General features: G+C 49.6%; 1 protein-coding gene across 3 annotated transcripts; it reads right to left on the bottom strand.

Moving 5' to 3' along the window:
• Window position 1: 1 nt before the first annotated feature.
• LOC102390641 (testis specific 10 interacting protein) lies at window positions 2-10,206 on the bottom strand. Of its 3 annotated transcripts, XM_006056434.4 has the most exons (8): window positions 9,480-10,206; window positions 8,027-8,160; window positions 7,204-7,925; window positions 6,878-7,025; window positions 4,722-4,892; window positions 1,685-1,784; window positions 1,360-1,484; window positions 2-907 (listed from the first exon to the last, which is right to left on the bottom strand). In XM_006056434.4, the coding sequence occupies exons 1-8, from the start codon at window positions 9,624-9,626 to the stop codon at window positions 784-786; spliced, it is 1,671 nt and encodes a 556-aa protein (XP_006056496.2). In that variant the 5' UTR covers window positions 9,627-10,206; the 3' UTR covers window positions 2-783. The 3 variants fall into 3 exon arrangements, with proteins under 3 accessions (XP_006056496.2, XP_025142474.1, XP_044799645.1); XM_025286689.3 differs by lacking the exon at window positions 4,722-4,892; XM_044943710.2 differs by lacking the exons at window positions 7,204-7,925; window positions 9,480-10,206 and having other exon boundaries at window positions 8,027-8,790.
• Window positions 10,207-20,221: the final 10,015 nt, after the last annotated feature.

Raw genomic sequence — 20,221 nt, 5'->3', positions numbered from 1 at the left:
CTCACGGACTCTCCCTGGGCAGCGCCCACCTCTCCAGTAGGCGTCCTCCTAGTGTACTGCCTGGGGTCGTGGCTCCATCAGGTGTTAAACGACTTAGCATGTTCTCCTCCAGAGACCCCCAGCTCCACAGTCCAGCTTCCTTCCAACCCCTACATCTAGTATTGTCTGCCAACGCTGCCTTGCCACGCTCCTTGGATTGGGTTTTTAAACCTGAGCTCTGTGACTGCCCCGGAGGTCGAGTTGAGCTTCTGTGTATCTGTAAACCCCCTGAAATTGAATGCAAAATTTGGCACATCCGTGTGTGTGTGAGCTTTTCTTTTTCTTTTCCTTTGAGGTGACTGTAACTTGTAGTTACTTAAGTGTAAAAGCTCAGTTCACACAATTCCTCCTGACACCCCCACTTGCCAGTTGCTCGATCTGCCAGCCCATCTGTTTGCGTGTGATTATGCGCCCTCTTAAAGGCCCGCCCCCTCCCCCACAGGACTGGGCGTTCCCAAAGGCGGAAGGCATTCTGTCATGTTCACTCTTGAATTTCCAGGACCCAGCATTGGTAGGCGTTGCAGCTGTTGCTCTTGGGAGATGCCCCACTCACTCCTCTGGGCAGAGATAGAGCCCTTTGTACTGGGCGGGGGCCGTCGGAACAGCCAGAGTTCCTGGGGGATGTGAGCACAAGCCAAGCGTGCTGCATACCCACCTGCCACTGCTTGCTCCCAACCCACAGCCACTTCCCACCACCGCCAGAAATCCCACACTGTATTTTCCACAAAGCATTTAATTTTTCTCTCAGGGACTCAACTCTTGGTCTGGATTTGGGGCGAAGTGCTGGTCAGCCTGGCTGCCAGTGGGTTCCATCTTTGGAGGACTCCGAGAAGAGGGCTCCATTCTCGCCCCCACTGACCTGTGGCTCCTTAAAGATGAAGACACAGATAGAGACCACTGGGCTCTGCAACTCCCCACCCCCATAACCAAGGAGACCAGGCCTTCATCACCAATGTCGGTGGCTTCATATGTGGCTCTTATACTCTGAGACCCTGAGCGGGAGACCACCCCCGCCCCCCAAGCCTGATAACCTCTGCTCTGCACCAAGTTGTTCTGAAGTGTAAACGTTCTGTGGGGAAATAACCTTGGCCCTGCCTTCCTTAGGTGACATTGAGGACAGGGCCCGGGGACAGCCCTGCTGACTGCGAAAGCTAGACTGAGTCCTCCCAGCCAGGGAGTGGACAGGGCAGGACAGAAGTCTAAATTCAGGGTGGACCCATGCGGCTGCGGGGGAGGCCCCTGGGCAGGCGGCAGCTGAGCAAGACCCCATGGGGCAGGGTGCTGGTGGCCATGCCCTATCTCCCCACAGCTGGGCCTCACCTGTGCCTCCTGGGGGCGCCCTCCATGTCCCTCTTGCCCGCCTTGGCCAGCAGCTGCTCCTCATCCAGTCCCAGTGCCGACAGCACCCGGGAGAAGCGCCGGGTCACGTTGAGCCGGGCGTTGGCCTGAGGAGAAAGCAGAGGGGTCCCCTCTCTCACCTGGGCTGCCCTGAGGACACAGTGAGACTCTGATTACTGAGGGGGTCCCAGGGCTTTTCAAGGGTCCAAACTGAGGGGGCCCCTCCCGCCTCATCTCCCTACCCTCTCAGCTGGTGAGAAGCTCTGCTCTCAGGGAGCCCACACGCTTGCCTAGGTGCCAGCCTCACCTGCATGGCCTGCTGGAACAGGTAGGGCCGGGCCTGCACCCGATGCTGGATGCCTTGCAGCTCTGCCTGGTACTCAACAAAGCGCTGTCGCTCCTGGCGCCTGAGGGGAGACGGGCCTCTGGGCAGCTGACCGCGGACTCGCACCATCCCCACTCATGAGCCCTCACTAAGGACTTCCTGTTTGTCCTCCCGCCCTTAGCTTTACAAAGTCATTTCATTTCCATCTTCGGCTGGGATTCCCCCTGACGTGAATGGAGTGAGAATCATCTGCCGCCATTTTGTCCATGACACGCCTGAGGCTCAGGAGGGTCGAGGGACTTGAGGTTGCACGGTTGGGAAGTGAGGGGCTGAGCACGGAGCCTGGGTTGGCAGACCGTGCCAGGCTCGCCCATCCTCCCAGCCATCCCTGAGGAAGAGGGGCCAGCACTGGCTTCTGAGCAGCTGGACGTCTGCGTGCACAGCCCTGCCTTTCCCGCGTCCACCCCTGCACCCTCTCTGCCTTTGAGGAGAAGCTGTGACTGTTGGCTGTGGCTTTGGGCAAGATCACGCTCTGGACCCTGGGTTCAGTACAAGCTTGCCAGAATTCTCTGTGCTTCTTGTAAGCCAATAGTTTAGAAAATGGGACAGTGGAACTAAAGAAATGTATTGCAAATGAAGAATTGATGCTTTTGAACTGTGGTGCTGGGGAAGACTCTTGAGAGTCCCTTGAACAGCAAGGAGATCAAACCAGTCAATCCTAAAGGAAGTCAACCCTGAATATTCACTGGAAGGACTGATGCTGAAGCTGAAGCTCCAATACTTTGGCCACCCGATGTGAAGAGCCACCTCACTGGAAAAGACCCTGATGTTGGGGAAGATTGAGGGCAGAAGGAGGAGGGAACAACAGAGGATGAGATGGTTGGATGGCATCGCCCACCCAATGGATATGAGTTGAGCAGACTCCAGACGATAGTGAAGGACAAAGGAGCCTGGCGTGCTGCATGCAGTCCATGAGGTTGCAAAGAGTTGGACACAACTTAGCGAGTGAAAATCAACAACAAACTGCAAGAGAAAGAACACATCCCAGAAAGATCCAGATTCCACTGGAGAAGCACGATCCCATTTACAAAAATGCACTTGGTGCGCTTGTCAGAAATCTGTCGGCTCTACAAGCTGCGAGTCCTGGCCGTGAGTGAGAAGGCTCCTCTGACCGCGTCACACGTGGGACCAGGCATCCTTCTGCCGAGCACACGAGAGAGGCCGAGGTTTGTGGCAGCAGCACTCAGAGACAGGGCAGGAGGGGAGAGGCACACAAGACAGCCTCTGCTGGGAGCCTCTGGCAAATGTGCGGGGCCCCACGGGAAAGCACACTGGCTTGCTGAGCCAGGACCCTTGGCTGTGCGCCAGGTAAAGAAACTTCCTCCATTCAAGAAAAAGATGGACTTGAAAACCATGACTGGAAACAGAAGTCACTGCGAAGAAGATATTATTCAAGAAGAAAATATTCAAGGGGGGATTTTACAGCAGTTCCAAGGAGCAGGGGTGGGGGAAGCCTGAGCTATATCTCTGTCTTGCCCGTGATGTCGTGTACATTTTTCCTGTGTGGTTCTTGAGGCTATTTCTGTTAGAATTGAAAGGAAACCCATGTCTTGGAGCTCTAAGTGAGAAAGGAAGTCGTGTTAGTGGGCTTTCGCCCTATTATTTCAGAATAAAAGGAAGGTTCGGAGCCTCCCTGCCACAGGGCAATGCCTTTTGTGCCCTCCCTCCTAGGAAGAGCAGAATCTTGCATGCAGCACAGAGCTAAGGTCAAGGGCTGGAAGCACTGAGACACCCTCCATGGGAAATATCTGCTCCCAAGTAGAAAATGAAAGGATTGTGTTTGGAACACTCCCGCTTCCTGCCTTGTGAGAAAAAAAAAGGTGAACTTGAAGTCCAGCAGGGAGAAGGCATCTCCCGGTTCACTGATCAAGGATTCCTCATTGGCAAAGTTGGGGGTGATATGGCTGAGCCTCAAAGAGTAGGTGATCGGAGCCCCACTGGATCCTCAGTGGCCCCATCGCAGGGTAGGAACCCCCTGGTCTCTGAGCAGTACCCCACTCCCCTTGACCTAGTGCTTCTCCCCAGATGGAAGGGCTGCCTTGGTGCCAGCTGCACCCTAGAGGTGCTCAGTGTCAGTGGCATCAGTGATCATATTTCTTTGAGTTATCTGGTTCACCAGCTTGGGCTTTGCGGGGAAGATCCTGGTATACTATATCTGGAGACTGGGCATTTGGGCCCTTCATGGCGGCCAAATGGCTGCCTGGGTTGGAATCCCAGCACTGATGCTCACCTGTGACTTTTGACAAATTATTTAAGCTCTTGGAGCTTCCTTCATCTGTAAAATTATGGGAGTGGTGATAATACCTATTCTTATGAGTCTAAAAAAGATTTGCTTTTAAATCTTAATTTGCTTTTTTATGATCAAAATATAGGAAGAAAATGAAATGGATGACTCTGCCCCTGACCACCAACGACTGTCTCCAGGAATCAGACCATAGGCACTATTCACATTCTTCACCAACTATCTCTGTAATACATGAATTTTTATAGTATGCACACCTGGCATCTGAAAGCAGAAAACAAGATTTGAAAGTGTGATGATGCATGTAGAACAATTCAAACCTGAGCCTTTGACAGCTGTTGGGATGGTTATTATTAGCCAGGTGACCTTGAGAATTCCCTGGCTGTCCAGTTGTTACGCTGTCCAGCTGTCCACACTTCCACTGCAGGGACCTGAGTTCAATCCCTGCCCAGGGAACTAAGATCCCGCATACCACAAGGTGAAGCCAAAAAATAAATAAATAACAGGGTGACCTTGTCCCAGCCCCTTTTCCTCCTGGGCCTCAGTGTCTTCATCTGTAAAGTGGCCCGACCTGCCTACCTGGCAGGGAGGATGGTCCTGGGGGCTCAGCCCCGTGGGTGGGGTGAGGACAGGGTCTCCTTGGTCCTTCTGTCTGACACTTAGCATCACCTCCCTGCACTCTCCCCTCCAGGCCCCCCACAACCCTGGATTTCCTACCTCAGCTCCTCCAGCTTGCGCTGGGCAGCCCCTGGCCCCCGGCTCCCTCTGGGTGCGTAGGCTGCCAGGCAGCGAGCCACCTGATGCTGTACTCGCTGCTCCCGGGCCCGCCGCACCTCGGCCTGCTGCCGCTCCTCCCTCTGCTGCAGCTCCCAGGCCCGCAGCAGGTTTCTTGGGTGAGGGGGAGAGGAAAAGCAGAGGGGTAGGAGAAGTCTGCAGGGAACAGGAGCCTCATGGAGGCCCAGGGGTAGGTAGGGGCCTACGGGGACCTAGAAGGAGAGATTTCCACAGTCCAGAGAGCCAGGGGCCTAGGGAATGGGGTTTGTCATGGAAGTCGAATTGGATGGAGGCTGCCTCTGGGCGCTCAGCCCTCGGGCCCGGCTCAGGCCTTTCTCAGCTCTTCCTGGAAGCCTTCTGCCTATTCCAGCCAGTGGTGTGCCCCAACTCTGACCATCTTCAGCCTTGTGGAGCTTGGCACACACACCCGTGACCTCACCTTCCCCTTGCAAAGCAGCTTTCCTTGACAGAAGGGCCCAGATCTTTCTTTCTCTCACCCCATATCTAGTCGGAGCTAGAGTAACACCTGTTGGTTTGAGGGACAGACAGATGAATGAATGGGAAAGAGAAAGAAACGGTGAGAGGATCCGTATGTGTAATGGATGAATGGTGTGGATGGTTGAATAGACAGAACCTAGTCCACCTGAAACACCCTTCCCCCGGGTCTGATGATCAGTTCCTCTTGCCAATCAGGTCTTTGCTCAAAGGTCAGAGAAAGTGAGACCTTAGCACCCCATCTACCTCCCAGAGATTTTCCATCTCTAGCTCTATGTTTTGTTCATTTCTTTATTGATTATCCTTCTTTCCAAGTAGAATGTAAGCCTCATGAGAGCAGGATTCCTTGTCTGTCCTCTTCACCGCCAGTGTATCCCAAGCACATAGAACAGTGCCTAACATAGACGGAAACTCAATTTGGGTGAGTTCATGCATAATTGTTGTCATTCTCTTCCTGAGTTGTGTCTGACTGTTTGTGACCCCTTGGACTGCAGCACACCAGGCTCTTCTGTCCTTCACTATCTTCGGGTTTTTTGCAAATTCATGTCCATTGAGAAGTGACACCACCATCTAACCATCTCATCTTCTGCTGCCCACTTCTCCTTTTGCCTTCAATCTTTCCTAGCATCAGGGTCTTTTCCAATGAATTGGTTCTTTGCATCAAGTGGCCAGAATATTGGAGTTTCAGATTCAACATCAGTCCTTCCAGTAAAGACCATGAATCATAGTCAGATAGAAAGATGGAGAGGTAGACAAACAGAGGGGTAAATGCAAACATACACTCAGCACAGGTTTATTGAGCACCAACTCTGTGCAGACCCTTTTAGGGCACCAGATGGGGGCTGTTATCAAAAAGATCCGGCAACTTTCCTGGAGGAGCCTTCACATTGTGCAAAGGGATAGACAGATAGCCCAACACCTTCCCAAGGGATCTGGGCTTTGTCCTTGGGGTGCTGGGGAGCATGGGAAGATCTCGAGCAGGGATGACAGGGGGAGACTCATAGGGTGCTATCAGAATGCTGAATGGATCTCACCCCACACTTCTAACTGGTCACCAAGGCCCACTAAGCCAGCCTCCCAATATCCTTTCAGATAAAACATTCTCTCTTCACTCACATGACCACCTGGTTCAAGCCTTTGCCTAGATATTGCCAGCAGCTCTCACCCAATTCTTCCCTCCTGCTCCCACTGTTTTTGTTCAAGCCCCAAGGATAGTAACGATCTAACTCTTCTGCCATTGTCCCTTTTTCCCCCATCTGTCTCCTTTTCCAGCTGACTTGGAGCTTCTTAGGGATGAAACCAAGTCTTTTTACCTTTATATCCTGAGTACCCATGAGCAGATACCCGATGTATGTTGCATTAATCACTTAACTAATAGATTAATGAATGGGTAGAAGTGAGTGAGAAGTGTCTTATGTCAATAAACAGTTGGCCAAGGGGATGGATAGATGGATGGATGGATGGATGACTGGATGATCAGAAGGACTAGTGAATGGATAAATGAAGGGATGAATGAGAGGATGAATGGATGAGTGTCTCTTGGAGAACTAGCTCCTTCTCTAGCCCCTGTGCTTCGCTCCCACCCTCCTTCTTCTCCACCTCACCTGGTGGCCTCCTGTCGTTTGTGGAAGGTGCGGTTAGGGAAGTTTGCAAACAGAAAAGTCTCATCATCTCCCAAGGGGTGGGCCTTCCTGCTCCAGTTGGAGGCCTGAACAGCAGCCCGCAAAGACTTCCAGGGCTGTTTCTCGGGGCCTGTCCACAGAGGGACAAGTCAGGGACTATTGATCCTCCTGTCCCCTTGGGCAATCCCTCCCCGTACCTGAAGCCCAGCCCGGCTGTGTCTGAACACCTGGCCCAGGTCGCTGGCTCCAGCCCCTCTCCATGCTGTGTGACTTTGTGGGGAACCTGGGCTTTGAACCCCAGGACTCACCACAGTCCAACTCCTGCTGCAGCTTCCTCTGCAGCTTCTCCAGGTCCCAAGGCCCCTCCAGCTCCTTGGCCCTTGGCTTCCTCCTCTGTGGTCCTCGGAGGTTGGTGGAGCTGGAAACGCTCTCCAGGAGCCGCACTTCACTCTCCTCCCAGGCCTCTTCACCAGAATTCTGCCCCTTTCTTCGAGAACTGGTCCTCCTTCTCTGGTGGGCCTGGTGTTCCCTGTCCTCGGCCTCCTCTGTGGCCTCTGAAAACTGCTCCTCCTCCAAGATCAACCCCCTCCTGGGGAGCTGGGGCAGTTCCCCTGGAATCAGACCCCTCTCGGCCTCCTCGGCTCCCAGGCCTTCCGGCTCAGACTCCTCGGGCTCCGACCCGGACCCTGAGGACTTCCTGGGTGACTGCAAGCCTCCCTCCCCGGACGGCTCCAGATCCTGGCTCGTCCCCCTGCCCGGAGGGATGGAGGTGCAGCTGCAGGCCCTGAGCTGCTGTCTCCTCTCCAGGTTCGGCCCCTCTGTCTTCCAGCAGAAGCTGTGGGCCTCCAGGAGGGCGGGCGTGGACTTGCGCCGGGACTTGTGGTGATGGACCGCCAGGGGCAGGGGCAGGGCCTGGTGGCCAGGGGCCAAGACAGAGCTCCGCTGATGCAGGGCCCGGCCATCTGTGGTGAAGCTCTCCCAGGCCCACTGGAAGGGGAAGGAGGGTTTCCGAGGAGAAGAGGGGACAAGACTGAGGAGGGAGAGGGCAGGGGACAGGGGTCAGGGCCCGAACTCTGGCCCCTAGCGGGGCCTGGCCCCCTGCATCCCTCCCGGCCCTCCACAGCCACTTACTCCTCAGCTTCCGCAGAGCTTTGCCCTTTTTTGTTCCGGCCTCTGAGCCTCCGGTCCTTCTTTGGTGTCTGCCCCGCACTCCGAGACCTCTGCTTCTGGGCATGGATAACACCATCACAGCTCCCAAGACTCCTCTGGGCGAAGGTAGGAGAGGAGGCCTAGCTCTGAGCCACTCGCCCAGGGAACAGTCCTGTGCACCCCTGCTGGCCCCTCTGGGCCCTTGTTACCCCGGGAACCGACAGATCACGACCTGAATTATTAATATTAAAATAGCAACAGTGGGTTTCCCTGGCAGTCTAGTGGTTAAGAGTCCGCTTGCCAGTGCAGGGAACCCAGGTTTGAGCCCTGATCCAGGAACATCCCACGTGCTGCAGAGCCACTGTACCTGTGGACCACAACTAAGGAGCCTGCGCTCTAGAGCCCATGAACCGCAACTTCTGAGCCCGCACAGCGCAACTACTGGCGCTTGAACACCTGGAGCCTGTGCTGCGCAACCAGAGAAGCCTCTGCGATAAGAAGCCCGAGCTCCACAAGGAAGAGCAGCCCCTGCTCACTGTAACTAGAGAAAGTCCACCTGCAGCAACAAAGACCCAGAGCAGCCAAAAATAAGTAAATAAATCTTAAAAAGCAACAGTGCTATTCACTGAGCACCTGCTGCATGCCCAGGACTTTCTTGCATTAACTCACTTAACCTTCCTTCCCAAGGACCCTATGGGGCTTCCCAGGGGGCTCTAGTCATCAAGAATCTACCTGCCAATGCAGGAAACGCAAGAGGTGTGGGTTTGATCTCTGGGTCGGGAAGATGCCCTGGAGAAGGAAATGGCAACCCGCTGCAGTATGATTGCCTGGAAAATTCCACGGACAGAGGAGCCTGGCAGGCTACGGTCCATGGGGCCTCAGAGGGTCGGACTTGACTGAGCCATTGAAGTCACACGGGCCTGCGCACACACACACACGCACACACACACACAAGGATGCTATGAGGTCCCTGCTCACTCTCACCCACATAATGCAGATGAGAACACTGAGGCTCAGAGAGGTGAAGTCCCTTGACTAAAGTCACACAGCCGGGAAGCAGAGCCAGGAGCTAATGTGTGGACTGTCCTAGAGCCCAGATTTGCCGCCTTTGCCCTGGGCTGCCTCTGGACCCTGGACAGCTCTTCTCAGTGCCCCAGAGGGCTCTGGCCTTGCAAAGCCAAGGAGGGAAAAGCTCATCATTTTTTCTGAAACCCAAATCCTCCCAATTTGCCAAAACTGCCCCATCAGAAGCCTGGGAGTCATAACTGGGCATCATGCTCCCCTTCACCCCACATTCCTGCCTGTCTCAGACCTCCCTGACTCTCTCCTGGGCCTCGGCTCCAATCTTGTGGCCTCCCTCAACCTTGAACTCCCACCCCAGAGAGCCAGCCTGCCTCTGGGCGGTTGGCGGTCCCCCCGCGGGGCCCCCTCTCACCTGCTCAGCATGAGGGGTGCTTGAGAGAAGCTTGAGCAGACCTGTGGCGGTCCCCGGAGCCTGCTGCCGTGTGTCTTGCCCAGGTCTCCCGGAAGAAGTCCTGACCAACTGTTGGTGGGTGTTTAGCATATTGGTTTCTTGCCCCATCCCCCGCCCCCATCTGCCAACCTTGGAACTACCCAGCCCACCATCTCTATGGCAACCAGTCCTCAGCCTGTCTCAAGGGCTCTGGCAAAAGCAGACCAGGAAGGCTCTAGGTAAGGCCAGCTTCCTTCCAAAGGGGAGAGTTCGGCAGGACGCTGAGGAAGAGTCCAGGCCCGGGAGTCCAGAGATCAGGCCAAGTCCTGCCTCTGCAGGGCTCCCTATGGTCTCGGTATAATCCCCCTCCCCTTGCTCAGCCTGTGTTTCTCCATCTCTCAAAGGAATCTCTGGACTATCCATCCCAAAGGGTCTTCACACCCTGTGAAGAAGCAGATAGTACTTGCCGTGTCCCTCTCCCTCTATCTGCCTCCTGGTTTAAAAAAAAAAAAAGGTATCTATCTCATTATAATTAAAAATAAAAAATCTTTTGGCCATGCCACATGTGGGATCATAATTCCTCCACCAAGAATTGACTTCCCTGGTGGCTCAGATGGTAAAGAATCCGCTTGCAATGCAGGAGGCCTGTGTTCAATCCCTGAGTTGGAAAGATCCCCAGGAGAAGGGAATGGCTACTCACTCCAGTATTCTTGCCTGGGAAATCCCATGGACAGAGGAGCCTGGAGGGCTACAGTCCATGGGGCCGCAGAGTCAGACACGACCAAGTGACTAACATGCTCACTTTCTTCAAAGATCGAACCTGTCTGTACCCCCTGCATGGGAGCACAGAGCCTTAACCACTGGGCAGACAGGGAAGTCCCCTCATTGCAATTTTAACTGAGTTGTGCTGATTACTTCTTTGACCCGCTCTTCATTACTTTTTTGCCTCTGGGCTCATCCTGTGAGATGCTTGTTTCTGTTCATGGCCACGTATTATGCTTTTCTTTTTTAACTTGTGCAGGAGCTCTGTATTCACTAGATTGCAACCAGCTGTCTGTCAATATTATCTCTGAGGGCCTTTGTGGAACAGAAATCCTTAATTTTTTTCATTTTTTAAATTGAAAATTCAATTTAAAAGTTACATTGTAATTCAACTTAAATTTTACGTTGAATTACAGTGTGTCAATTACTGCTGTACAGCTAAGTGACTCAGTTATACATGTGTATATCTGTCCTCTTTCGTATTCTTTTCCATTATGGTTTACCCCAGGACATTGAATATAGTTCCCTGTGCTACATAGTAGGAGCTTGTTGTTTATCCATTCTATACATACCAGTTTGCATCCGCTAATCCTAAACTCCCAATCCAACCCTCTCCCACCCTCCTCCCCCTTGGCAACAAGCAGTCTATTCTCTGTGTCCCTGATTCGGAGAAATCCTGAATTTTGATGTAGTCAGATCCATAAAGGTTTTGCATGAGGGTTTGCCTTTTGAATGTCTTAAGTCTTTACCCTACTCCGAGGTGAGGCCTTCTCCTATATTTTATTCTGCTGCTGCTGCTAAGTTGCTTCAGTCGTGTCCGACTCTGTGCGACTCCATAGCCGGCAGCCCACCAGACTTCCCCGCCCCTGGGATTCTCCAGGCAAGAACACTGGAGTGGGTTGCCATTTCCTTCTCCAGTGCATGAAAGTGAAAAGTGAAAGTGAAGTCGTTTAGTCGTACCCAACTCTTAGCGACCCCATGGACTGCAGCCTACCAGGCTCCTCTGTTCATGGATTTTCCAGCCAAGAGTACTGGAGTGGGGTGCCATTGCCTTCTCTGATATTTTATTCTAGTAGATCATAATTTAGCTTCCAGGTTCAGATTGAAATGTTCTACACTTTTCCTTTTCTGATACTGTCCTTATCTGGTTTGGGAGTCATACAAGAAAGTGGGCAGTTTCTCATTCTCTGTTTTCTGGAACAACTAGGATAAGATAAGGACCATCTCTTCCCCTTCCACTGGGACTCTTTTGCACTGGAGTCTTAGATTATAATTTTCTTTACTGGTTACTGATCTATTTTTTCTTAAAAGGCCTTTACATTAAGTTTTAATTTTTACTGACATACAATCATTTGTAATATTCTTTGATATTTTGACATTTTAAATTTCTGTGGGGGCTCAGAGGTCGGATCATGTAGGGCCCAGTGGCTGTGGGAAGGTCTTGGGATTTGCCCTAAACATGATGGAAAGGGTGAAAGGATATTGTTATAGAAGAACCCATTTTGCCAACACAAAACTCCCAGTCTGCTTCAAGATTATTAAGCGTTGGAAGGTGGATTCTAAAAAGGGAATTCTGTGATGAGATTGGGGTTGGTGCTGGCGGCTGCTTTCAAGTCCTAAATCTGGGGAATTTGAGATGGGCTCCCTGAGATCCTGGCAAGCCTGTGGGTCAAGTGTACAGGAGACTTCCAGAAAGACTTCAGAGCCATGGTCAGAATGGCCAGCACTCTGAGGAAACACGGCACAGAAGTCAAGACTTCATCTGGGGGCAGAGACAGGTTTCCTTATGGATTTCACAGGGACATTGGGAGATAAAAATTATCTTTTATTATATCCCATGCATCTCATTTGGTCAGGGAGAAGAGGTGATGGGCTTCTCTGGTACCACTAGTGGTAAAGAATCCACCTCCCAATGCAGGAGATGCAAGAGACACAGGTTCGATCCCTGGGTCAGGAAGACCCCCTGGACTAGAAAAGAAATGGCAACCCTCTCCAGTATTCTTGCCTGGAATATTCCATGGACAGAGGAGCCTGGCGGGCTGCAGTTCATGGGGTCGCCAAGAGTCAGACATAACTGAGCACACAGGTGGCAGAGGAGGTGAGAGGAGCTGACTCAGGGTTTTGTTTTTTTTTAACATTTTTATTTATTTATTGCATTTAATTTATTTGGCTGTCCCAGGTCTTAGTCTCGGTACATGAGATCTTTGGCTTTGGCCGCGGCACGCGGGCTCTTTAGTTGAGGTATACAGACTTTTAGTTGCACGATCTAATTCCCTGGCCAGGGATTGAACCCAGGCCCCCTGTGTTGGACTACCAGGAAAGTCACCCTGATTGGGGTTTTTAAAATCCCCCTTTGGCTGCTGTGTAGAGACTAGCCTAGAGGCCCAGGGTGGAAAGAGGGACTGTTGTCCAGGAGAGGGACAGGAGGACTTGGGCCACAGAGGCAGAGAGAGGAAAGAAGAGGAGAGGTCTGGATATTGAGCCTGGGCCCGCCACCATTCAGAGATTAGGGGAAGACAGAGAAACACAGCCATGGACATTGGACAAGAGAAGCTGGTAGGGAGGAAGTCAGCCCAGAGAGGGAGGGCTCCCAGCCAAGTGAAGTAAGTGTTTCAAAAAGGAGTGGGTGATCAGCTCTGACAAGAGGCACTGAGAGGTCAAGGCAAGGCTGACTGAGTGAACTAAATTTGGCAACTTCACTTGTTCCCTAGGCCCAACTCCAAAAACCAGACATACAAGGTGCATTACAGACATTGGCTATTTAAATGTGGCTGAAATTGGCCTCAGAAAAATATTCTTTCCCCTGAGAAACTTGTACCCTGTGTTATCTCTGGAAGGGGGAAGCTGAGTTATTACATCTCTCTTTTTGCTTTGGCTCCCTGGAAGCTCAAAGCCAAATTTGATCTGCAGATAATAGAATGCTTTATACGTGCATGCTAAGTCACTTCAGTCGAGTCCAGCTCTTTGTGACCCTATGGACTGTAGCCCCCCAGGCTCCTCTGTCCATGGGGATTCTCCGGGCAAGAATTTTGCAGTGGGTGGTGATTCCCTCCTTCAGGGGATCTTCCCGACCCAGGGATCGGATTAGCATCTCTTTCATCTTCTGCACTGGCACGTGAGTTCTTTACCACTAGCACCACCTGGGAAGCCCAAAGTGTCCTATGGGCTTTACTTAATAATAGACCTGCATATTTATATCTTTATGTTCTTGCTCCAGATCTTCACATTTTCTTTTCAACTACCTTCTCACATTCCTGAGTCTCCATTTTTGTTTTGAGAGTTTATCTTCTTTGTTCTTACCAGAAGTTACCTCACTTATATTGGGAATGAGGCAGGTATGCAAATTAATTCTACCATTTAGCAAATATATGGAGATGCCTTATACTATTTAAGTTTTTTGGTTTGCAACTGACAGAGCTAAATTAAGCCAAAAGGATAAAATAAGTAATTGGCTTATTTTACTAATGAATAAAAAGGGCCTGACCTCATTTTTGCCTGGATTGAAAGATTTGAGCCCCTTTGCATGTGTGTGTGCATGCGTCTGTGCGTGCGTGTGTGGTGTGTCTGTGTGTGCGCGCATGCGTGTATGCGTGTGTCTTTCTCTTCCTCATTTCATCGTCATTTCTCTCTCTGTGTTGGCTTCATTTTCTCCAGTGGGAGTGTTGGCTGCAGGCAGCACCAGATTTCTGTCCTCGGCCCTTTGCCACCAGAGTAGCTAGAGGACTCTTCCCAAGTAGGATTCTGACATTTCCTGCCTTGAGTCTCATGGCCACCCCGGGACCAATCACAGGGACCTAGTGGGACAAGGACTGTGACCCGGTGTACTGTGGCACCTTCTGGGTGGAGTGGGAGGAGCAGTGTTCTAAGGATAGAAAACAGTATGGAGTTTCCTCCAAAAAATTAAAAATAGAACTACCATAAAATCCTGCAATTTCACTCTTGGACCAACGAAAACTAAAACACTAATTCTAAAAGATATATGCAGCCCAATGTTCAACACAGCACTATCTATAATTGCCAAGATATGGAAGCAACCTAAGTGCCCATTGATAGATGAATGGATAAAGCAGATGTGATACGTAAATAGATACTGATAGATATTAGAATATTTGCTAAGTCGCTTCAGTTGTGTCCAGCTCTTTGCGACCCTATAGACTGTAGCCCACCAGGCTCCTCTGTCCATGGGATTCTCCAGGCAAGAATACTGGAGTGGGTTGCCATTTCCTTAGCCAGATATTAGAATATTACTCATCCATAAAAAAAGAATGAAACCTTGCCATTTGTGACAAGATGGATGGAACAGAAAGGTATTATGCTAGTGAAATAAGTCAGACAAAGAAAGACAGATACTGTACGTTTTACTTCATGAAATCTACAAAACAAAACTAATACAACAAAACAGAAATAGACTCACAGATAAAGAGAGCAAACTAGTGGTTGCCAGAAGAGAGTGGGGTGCGGGGATAGGCAGATAGAAGGGGATTAAGAAGTGTCAACTGGGCTTCCCAGGCGGCGCAGTGGTAAAGAATCCCCCTGCCAATGCAGGATACTCAAGAGATGCAGGCTCAGTCCCTGGGTCGGGAAGACCCCCTGGAGGAGGGCACAGCAACCCACTCCAGTATTCTTCCTAGAGAATCCCATAGATAGAGGAGCCTGGCAGGCTACAGTCCATAGGGTCACAAAAAGTTGGACACAACTGAAGCGACTGAGCACACATGCTTGCAAGAGGTATAAACAACCAGTTATATATGTATATATATATATATATGTACACACACACACACATATATAAAGTTAATAAAAACCTTGGGACTTCCCTGGCTGTCCAGTGGTTAAGACTCCGCATTTCCAATGCAGGGGGCACAGATTTGATCCCTGGGTGAGGAACTAAGATCCCACATACTGAGGCATGGCCAGTTAAAAAAAAGAAAGAAAGAAAGTCAACAAAATAAATGTCACAAGGATGTAATCTATAGCACAGGAAATACAGTCAACAATATTAAAATAACTTAATATGGTAAGTATCTATAAAAATGCCAAACCACTATGTTGTACACTTGAAACTAGTATAATATTGTAAGTCAACTATACTTCAAATTTTAAAAAGGGAAAATTTTAATTGCATTAATTTTTTAAAGGTTGGGGATGCGATGTGAGGTGACTTGAAGGCAGAGGGTCAGGGCAGACCATAGTACAAAAACGTGCTTATCGTGTCTCTATAACAGACATCCTACAGATGCAGATATGAATAAGATGAGCCTCCCTGCCTTGAGATGGTCACAGAGCAGTGAGGGAGGTAAAACATCACACACAGTTGTAATCCACACCACTGCATGGGCAGAGCTTTGGAAGAGGGATGGGCAAAAGACGTGCAGAGTTCAAAGGAGAGAGGACTTCTGATTCTGGCCACAAACAAGTCAGGTGGATCCTTTGGCTGCAAACAACTAAGAAACTGGATTGTTGTTGTTCAATCGCTCAGTCATGTCCGACTCTTCATGACCCCGTGGACTATAGAATGCCAGGCTTCCCTGTCCTCACCATCTCCCAGAATTTGCTCAAATTCATGTCCATTGAGTCAGTGATACCATCCAACCATCTCATCCTCTGTCGCCCCCCTTCTCCTCTGCCCTCAGTCTTTCTCAGCATCAGGGTCTTTTCCAATGAGTATAAGAAACAACCCTGCTTTCAGATGTTAGAAAACTGGTAGCACAGGACTGTAATCCCTCAGAAAAGGGAATCAGGAATAATTCCCAGAGCTCACACAGGTCTAGAAATATTTATAAGATTCTCTCTAGTTAGAGAGATTTCACTGAATACACAGAAAATTCAGTAGAGAACCCAGAAGAGCCATGTCTTAGAAGTGAGCCTAAATCAGCCCCTAATGAAGGCTACTCACCATTCAGGAGCTTGTAACAAATCTCAAAATGATCAGGCTAACCCAGGAGTAACAACCAAATTGCCAGGAAGAGTCCAACACTCTTTAAAGAAATTCAGTGAACTCCAGATAAATAATGGAAAATTCGCAATACAATGTTTGGCATCCAATAAAAATTTAACAGATATACAAAGAAGAATACTCTGATCAATAACCAGGAGAAAATATCTGTCAATTAAAACAACCCAGAAGATGGCAATATTCTCCACACCAACTTAACTCAATCTCTACTGAAATCTCAGCTGCCTTTTACAGGAACTGACAAGCTGATCCTAAAATTTACATGCAAAGTCAAGGGGCCCAGAATAGCCAAACAATCTCGAAAAAGAACAAAGTTAGAAGACTTACATTTCCTGATTTGAAAACTTGGTGCAGGGACTTCCCTGGTGGTCCAGTGATTAAGATTCCACACTTCCATTTCACTAAGATCCCGCACGCTGCATGGCAAAGCCAAAAAAAAGAGAACTTAGTGCAAACCTATCTATATCCTGGCAATCTTGATTCCAGCTTGTGAGTCATCCAGCCTGACATTTTGCATGATGTACTCTGCATATAAGTTAAATAAACAGGGTGATAATATACAGCCTTAACATACTCTTTTCCCAATTTTGAACCAGTCCATTGTTCTATGTCTGGTTCTAACTGTTGCTTCTTGTCCTGCATACAGGTTTCTCAGGAAACAGGTAAGGTGATCTGGTATTCCCATCTCTTTAAGAATTTTCCACAGTTTGTTGTGATCCACAATGCCAAAGGCTTTAGCATTGTCAATGAAGCAGAAGTAGATGTTTTTAGGGAATTCCCTTGCTTTTTCTAGGATCCAACAGATGTTGGCAATTTGATCTCTGTTCTTTTGCTTTTTCTAAATCTAGCTGTACATCTGGAAGTTCTTGGTTCACATACTGCTGAAGCCTAGCTTGAAGAATTTTGAGCATATGAAATGAGTGCAATTATACAGTAGTTTGAACATTCCTTGGCATTGCCTTTCTTTGGGATTGGAGTGAAATTTAACTTTTTCCAGTCCTGTGGCCACTGCTAAGTTTTCCATATTTGCTGGCATATTGAGTTCAGCACTTTAACAGCATCATCTTTTAGGATTTGAAGTAGCTTACTTGGAATTCCATCACCTCTACTAGCTTTGCTCATAGTAATTATTTCTAAGACCCACTTGACTTCACACTCCAGGATGTCTGGTTCTAGGTGAGTGATCACACCATCGTGGTTACCCAAGCTATTAAGGCCTTTTTTGTACAGTTCTGTGTATCCTTGCCACCTATTCTTAATCTCTTCTGCTTCTGTTATGTCCTTACTATTTCTGTCCTTTATCATGCCCATCCTTCCAAGAAATATTCCCTTGATATTGATAACTGTTTTTTTACAAGATTTCTAGTCTTTCCCATTCTATTGGTTTATACTATAATGGAAAGAATATAAAAAAGAATATCTATCTATCTATATATATATATGCACAACCAAATCATTTTCCTATATAGCAGAAATTAGCACATTGTAAATCAACTATTCTTCAATGAAATAAAATTTTAAATAACTTGTGCTTCAAAGGACACCATCAAAAAAGTGAAAAGATAGTCCACAAAAATGGGAGAAAATATTTACAAATCATATATCTGATAAAAGAGTAGTATCTAACATACAATGGGCTTCCCAGGTGGCTCAGTGGTAGAGAATCTGCCACAGTACAGGAGACACGGGCTCGATCCTTGGGTCAGGAAGAGCCCTGGAAAAGGAAAAGGCAATCCAGGCCAGTATTCTTGCCTGGAAAATCCCATGGACCAAGGAGCCTTGGTGGGTTATAGTTGATGGGGTCGCAAAAGAGTTGGACATGACTGAACGACTAAACAACAACAACATGGGAGTCTTTAAGACATACCAGCCTTGGGCCCTCATCTAGTTAGATCAGAATCTCTGGAGATGGACCCTGGGCACCAGTCACCTTCCAAGATCCCCAGTGATTCCAATATGTGGTCAAAGGTGAGACCCCTGTACACGGGGGCCAGGAGCTGAGTTTGGTCACAGCCTAAGGCCAGAGCCTAGAACAGCCTGGCACAAAGTAGGTGGTTGGCAGATATCTGTAAATATCTCCGTGCATGCGTGTGTGCTCAGTGGCTTCAGTCGTGTCCAACTCTTGGCGACCCTATGGACCGTAGCCCGCCAAGCTCCTTCTTCCATGGGATTCTGGAGTGGGTTGCCTTGCTTTCCTCCCAACTCAGGAATGAAACCTACATTTCCTGCGTCTACTGCATTGCAGGTGGATTCTTTACCACTGAGCCACCGGGGAAGCCCAAATATCTCTGTAAACAACCCTAATACGATGCTCATTTAATAAGGAAACTGAGGCACAGAGAGGCTGGGTTATCCGCTCAAAGCCACAAGGCTGGTAAGCAGTGGTGCTATAACCAAAATATTTAATACATACAAGAGTATCAGCCCAGAGCCAAGACTCTTCCTGGGAGGACTCCAGTCCCTTGAGAATGATGGGTAGGTGGATCCCGAGTGGAGATGGGACGAGGTCAGGAATGAAATGGGGCCTTTAGAGGAGGAATGGAGCCCCCACCCCAAAACCGATCGGCTTCCCTGCTTGACTTCAGCTGTGGCTCCAGACAAAGGTGGTGGGTGGTGGTGGGGAACCCACAGGCAGAAACAAAACTCAGAGAATTTAGGGGAATAGGAAAGTGAAACCAACCCCAGCACAGGGCAGGGGGTGGGAGAGAATTGGTGGCTGGAAACAAGGGCGGCACTCGCCCCTCCCCACCCCCTGCCCCTCACTCAAAGGGTCAGGCTCCCCTCACCGCACCCCTGCTCGAAGCTGCTCCTACACCCCGGCCTCCTCCAAGTTCCCAGAATAGCCAGCACACTGCTGCCCCGTCCCTCTCCCCTCTCCATGCCTGCTTTTCCTTCACAACAAGCCCCACCCCACCCCACCCCATCCCCACCCCCACCCCTTGGGCACTGGTTCTCTGAGCATTTGTTCACCAGAGCAGTTTGTCCTTTTTCTTTTGTGCTCTTGTCCCCAGAGCCCAGAGCAATACCTGGCACAGAGTAGGTGCTCAGGAAATATTTGTTGAGTGAGTGAAGGAAGGAGACACCTATGAGCCCAAGAAAACCACAGGGGCACTGTTTGCCTGCCTTTATAGACACTGTCCAGGAGGATCAATTGCTTTGGCCCTTTCTGAAGATGACAATTGACAATACTTCTTGGTTTTGCTTTCAGCATGGGTTGCATGGACCTAGCAATCTAGCTCCTTGGTTTGGGCATTCCAGGTATCCCCATGGTCCTAAAAAGCCTCCCTTTAAAATGGATCTTTCAGGGGCTTTTCTGGTGGTCCAGTGGTTCAGACTCTGCTCCCAATGCTGAGGGCGCACCTTCGATCCCTGGTTGGGGAACTAAGATCCTGCATGCCACGCAGCATGGCCACAAAATAAATAATAAATAAGTAAAATAAAATAGACTTTCCCTTTCACCCATCCCCAGTCCCATTCCTGCTCCCCACAGCACCACACTCTGGTGTGTCTAGCTCCTGTCCTTCCAATCTGCTTTCCAGGCATTATTTCCATACGTGTCAGTTACAGGCACCATTTATTGAGTGCTTACTATTGAAACCTGAGAAGTGGAGCATTTCCTGCCATATCAATAAACAAGGATGTCACAGTCCTCAGGGATTCCAGCCCTCCAGGGCACTCAGGAAGAAGAACAATACTGGGATCCAGCAGCCACTAGCCGCTCCCTAAGGTGAGCACTGAGGAAAAACACAGGATGGTGGCCCCAGATAGCTGAGATGCGTATGAAAGGAATGCATCTTCCCATACATAGAAAAGCCCTAAATTCCTTAACTTGAGATATCTGGTTTTCTTTAATTCACAAAAATACTTTTGATGTTCAGACTACCTGCCCTTTGTTGGCTGCAAACGTCTATGTAACCTGACCTCACCCCACCCCCACTTCCTCTGAGCAGTTCTCTCGGGTCACTTGAGATGACGTCTACCCAGTTTGAAGTCCTAAAAATTCCCG

Source organism: Bubalus bubalis, chromosome 5 (genome assembly GCF_019923935.1).
Source record: "Bubalus bubalis isolate 160015118507 breed Murrah chromosome 5, NDDB_SH_1, whole genome shotgun sequence".
Lineage (NCBI taxonomy): Eukaryota > Metazoa > Chordata > Mammalia > Artiodactyla > Bovidae > Bubalus > Bubalus bubalis.
The sequence above is the reverse complement of the archived record's forward strand: the minus strand, read 5'-3'. Positions and strand labels throughout refer to the sequence as shown.

Bases quoted from the DNA above. Each gene is read 5' to 3' on its own strand.
- LOC102390641 (XM_006056434.4), bottom strand. From the start codon at position 9,626: ATGGGGCAAGAAACCAATATGCTAAACACCCACCAACAGTTGGTCAGG. The intron at 7,926-8,026 runs GTAAGTGGCTGT...CTCCCTCCTCAG, and splicing joins AGCTCTGCGGAAGCTGAGGA to TCTTGTCCCCTCTTCTCCTC. The intron at 4,893-6,877 runs GTGAGGTGGAGA...CCCTCACCCAAG, and splicing joins AAACGACAGGAGGCCACCAG to AAACCTGCTGCGGGCCTGGG.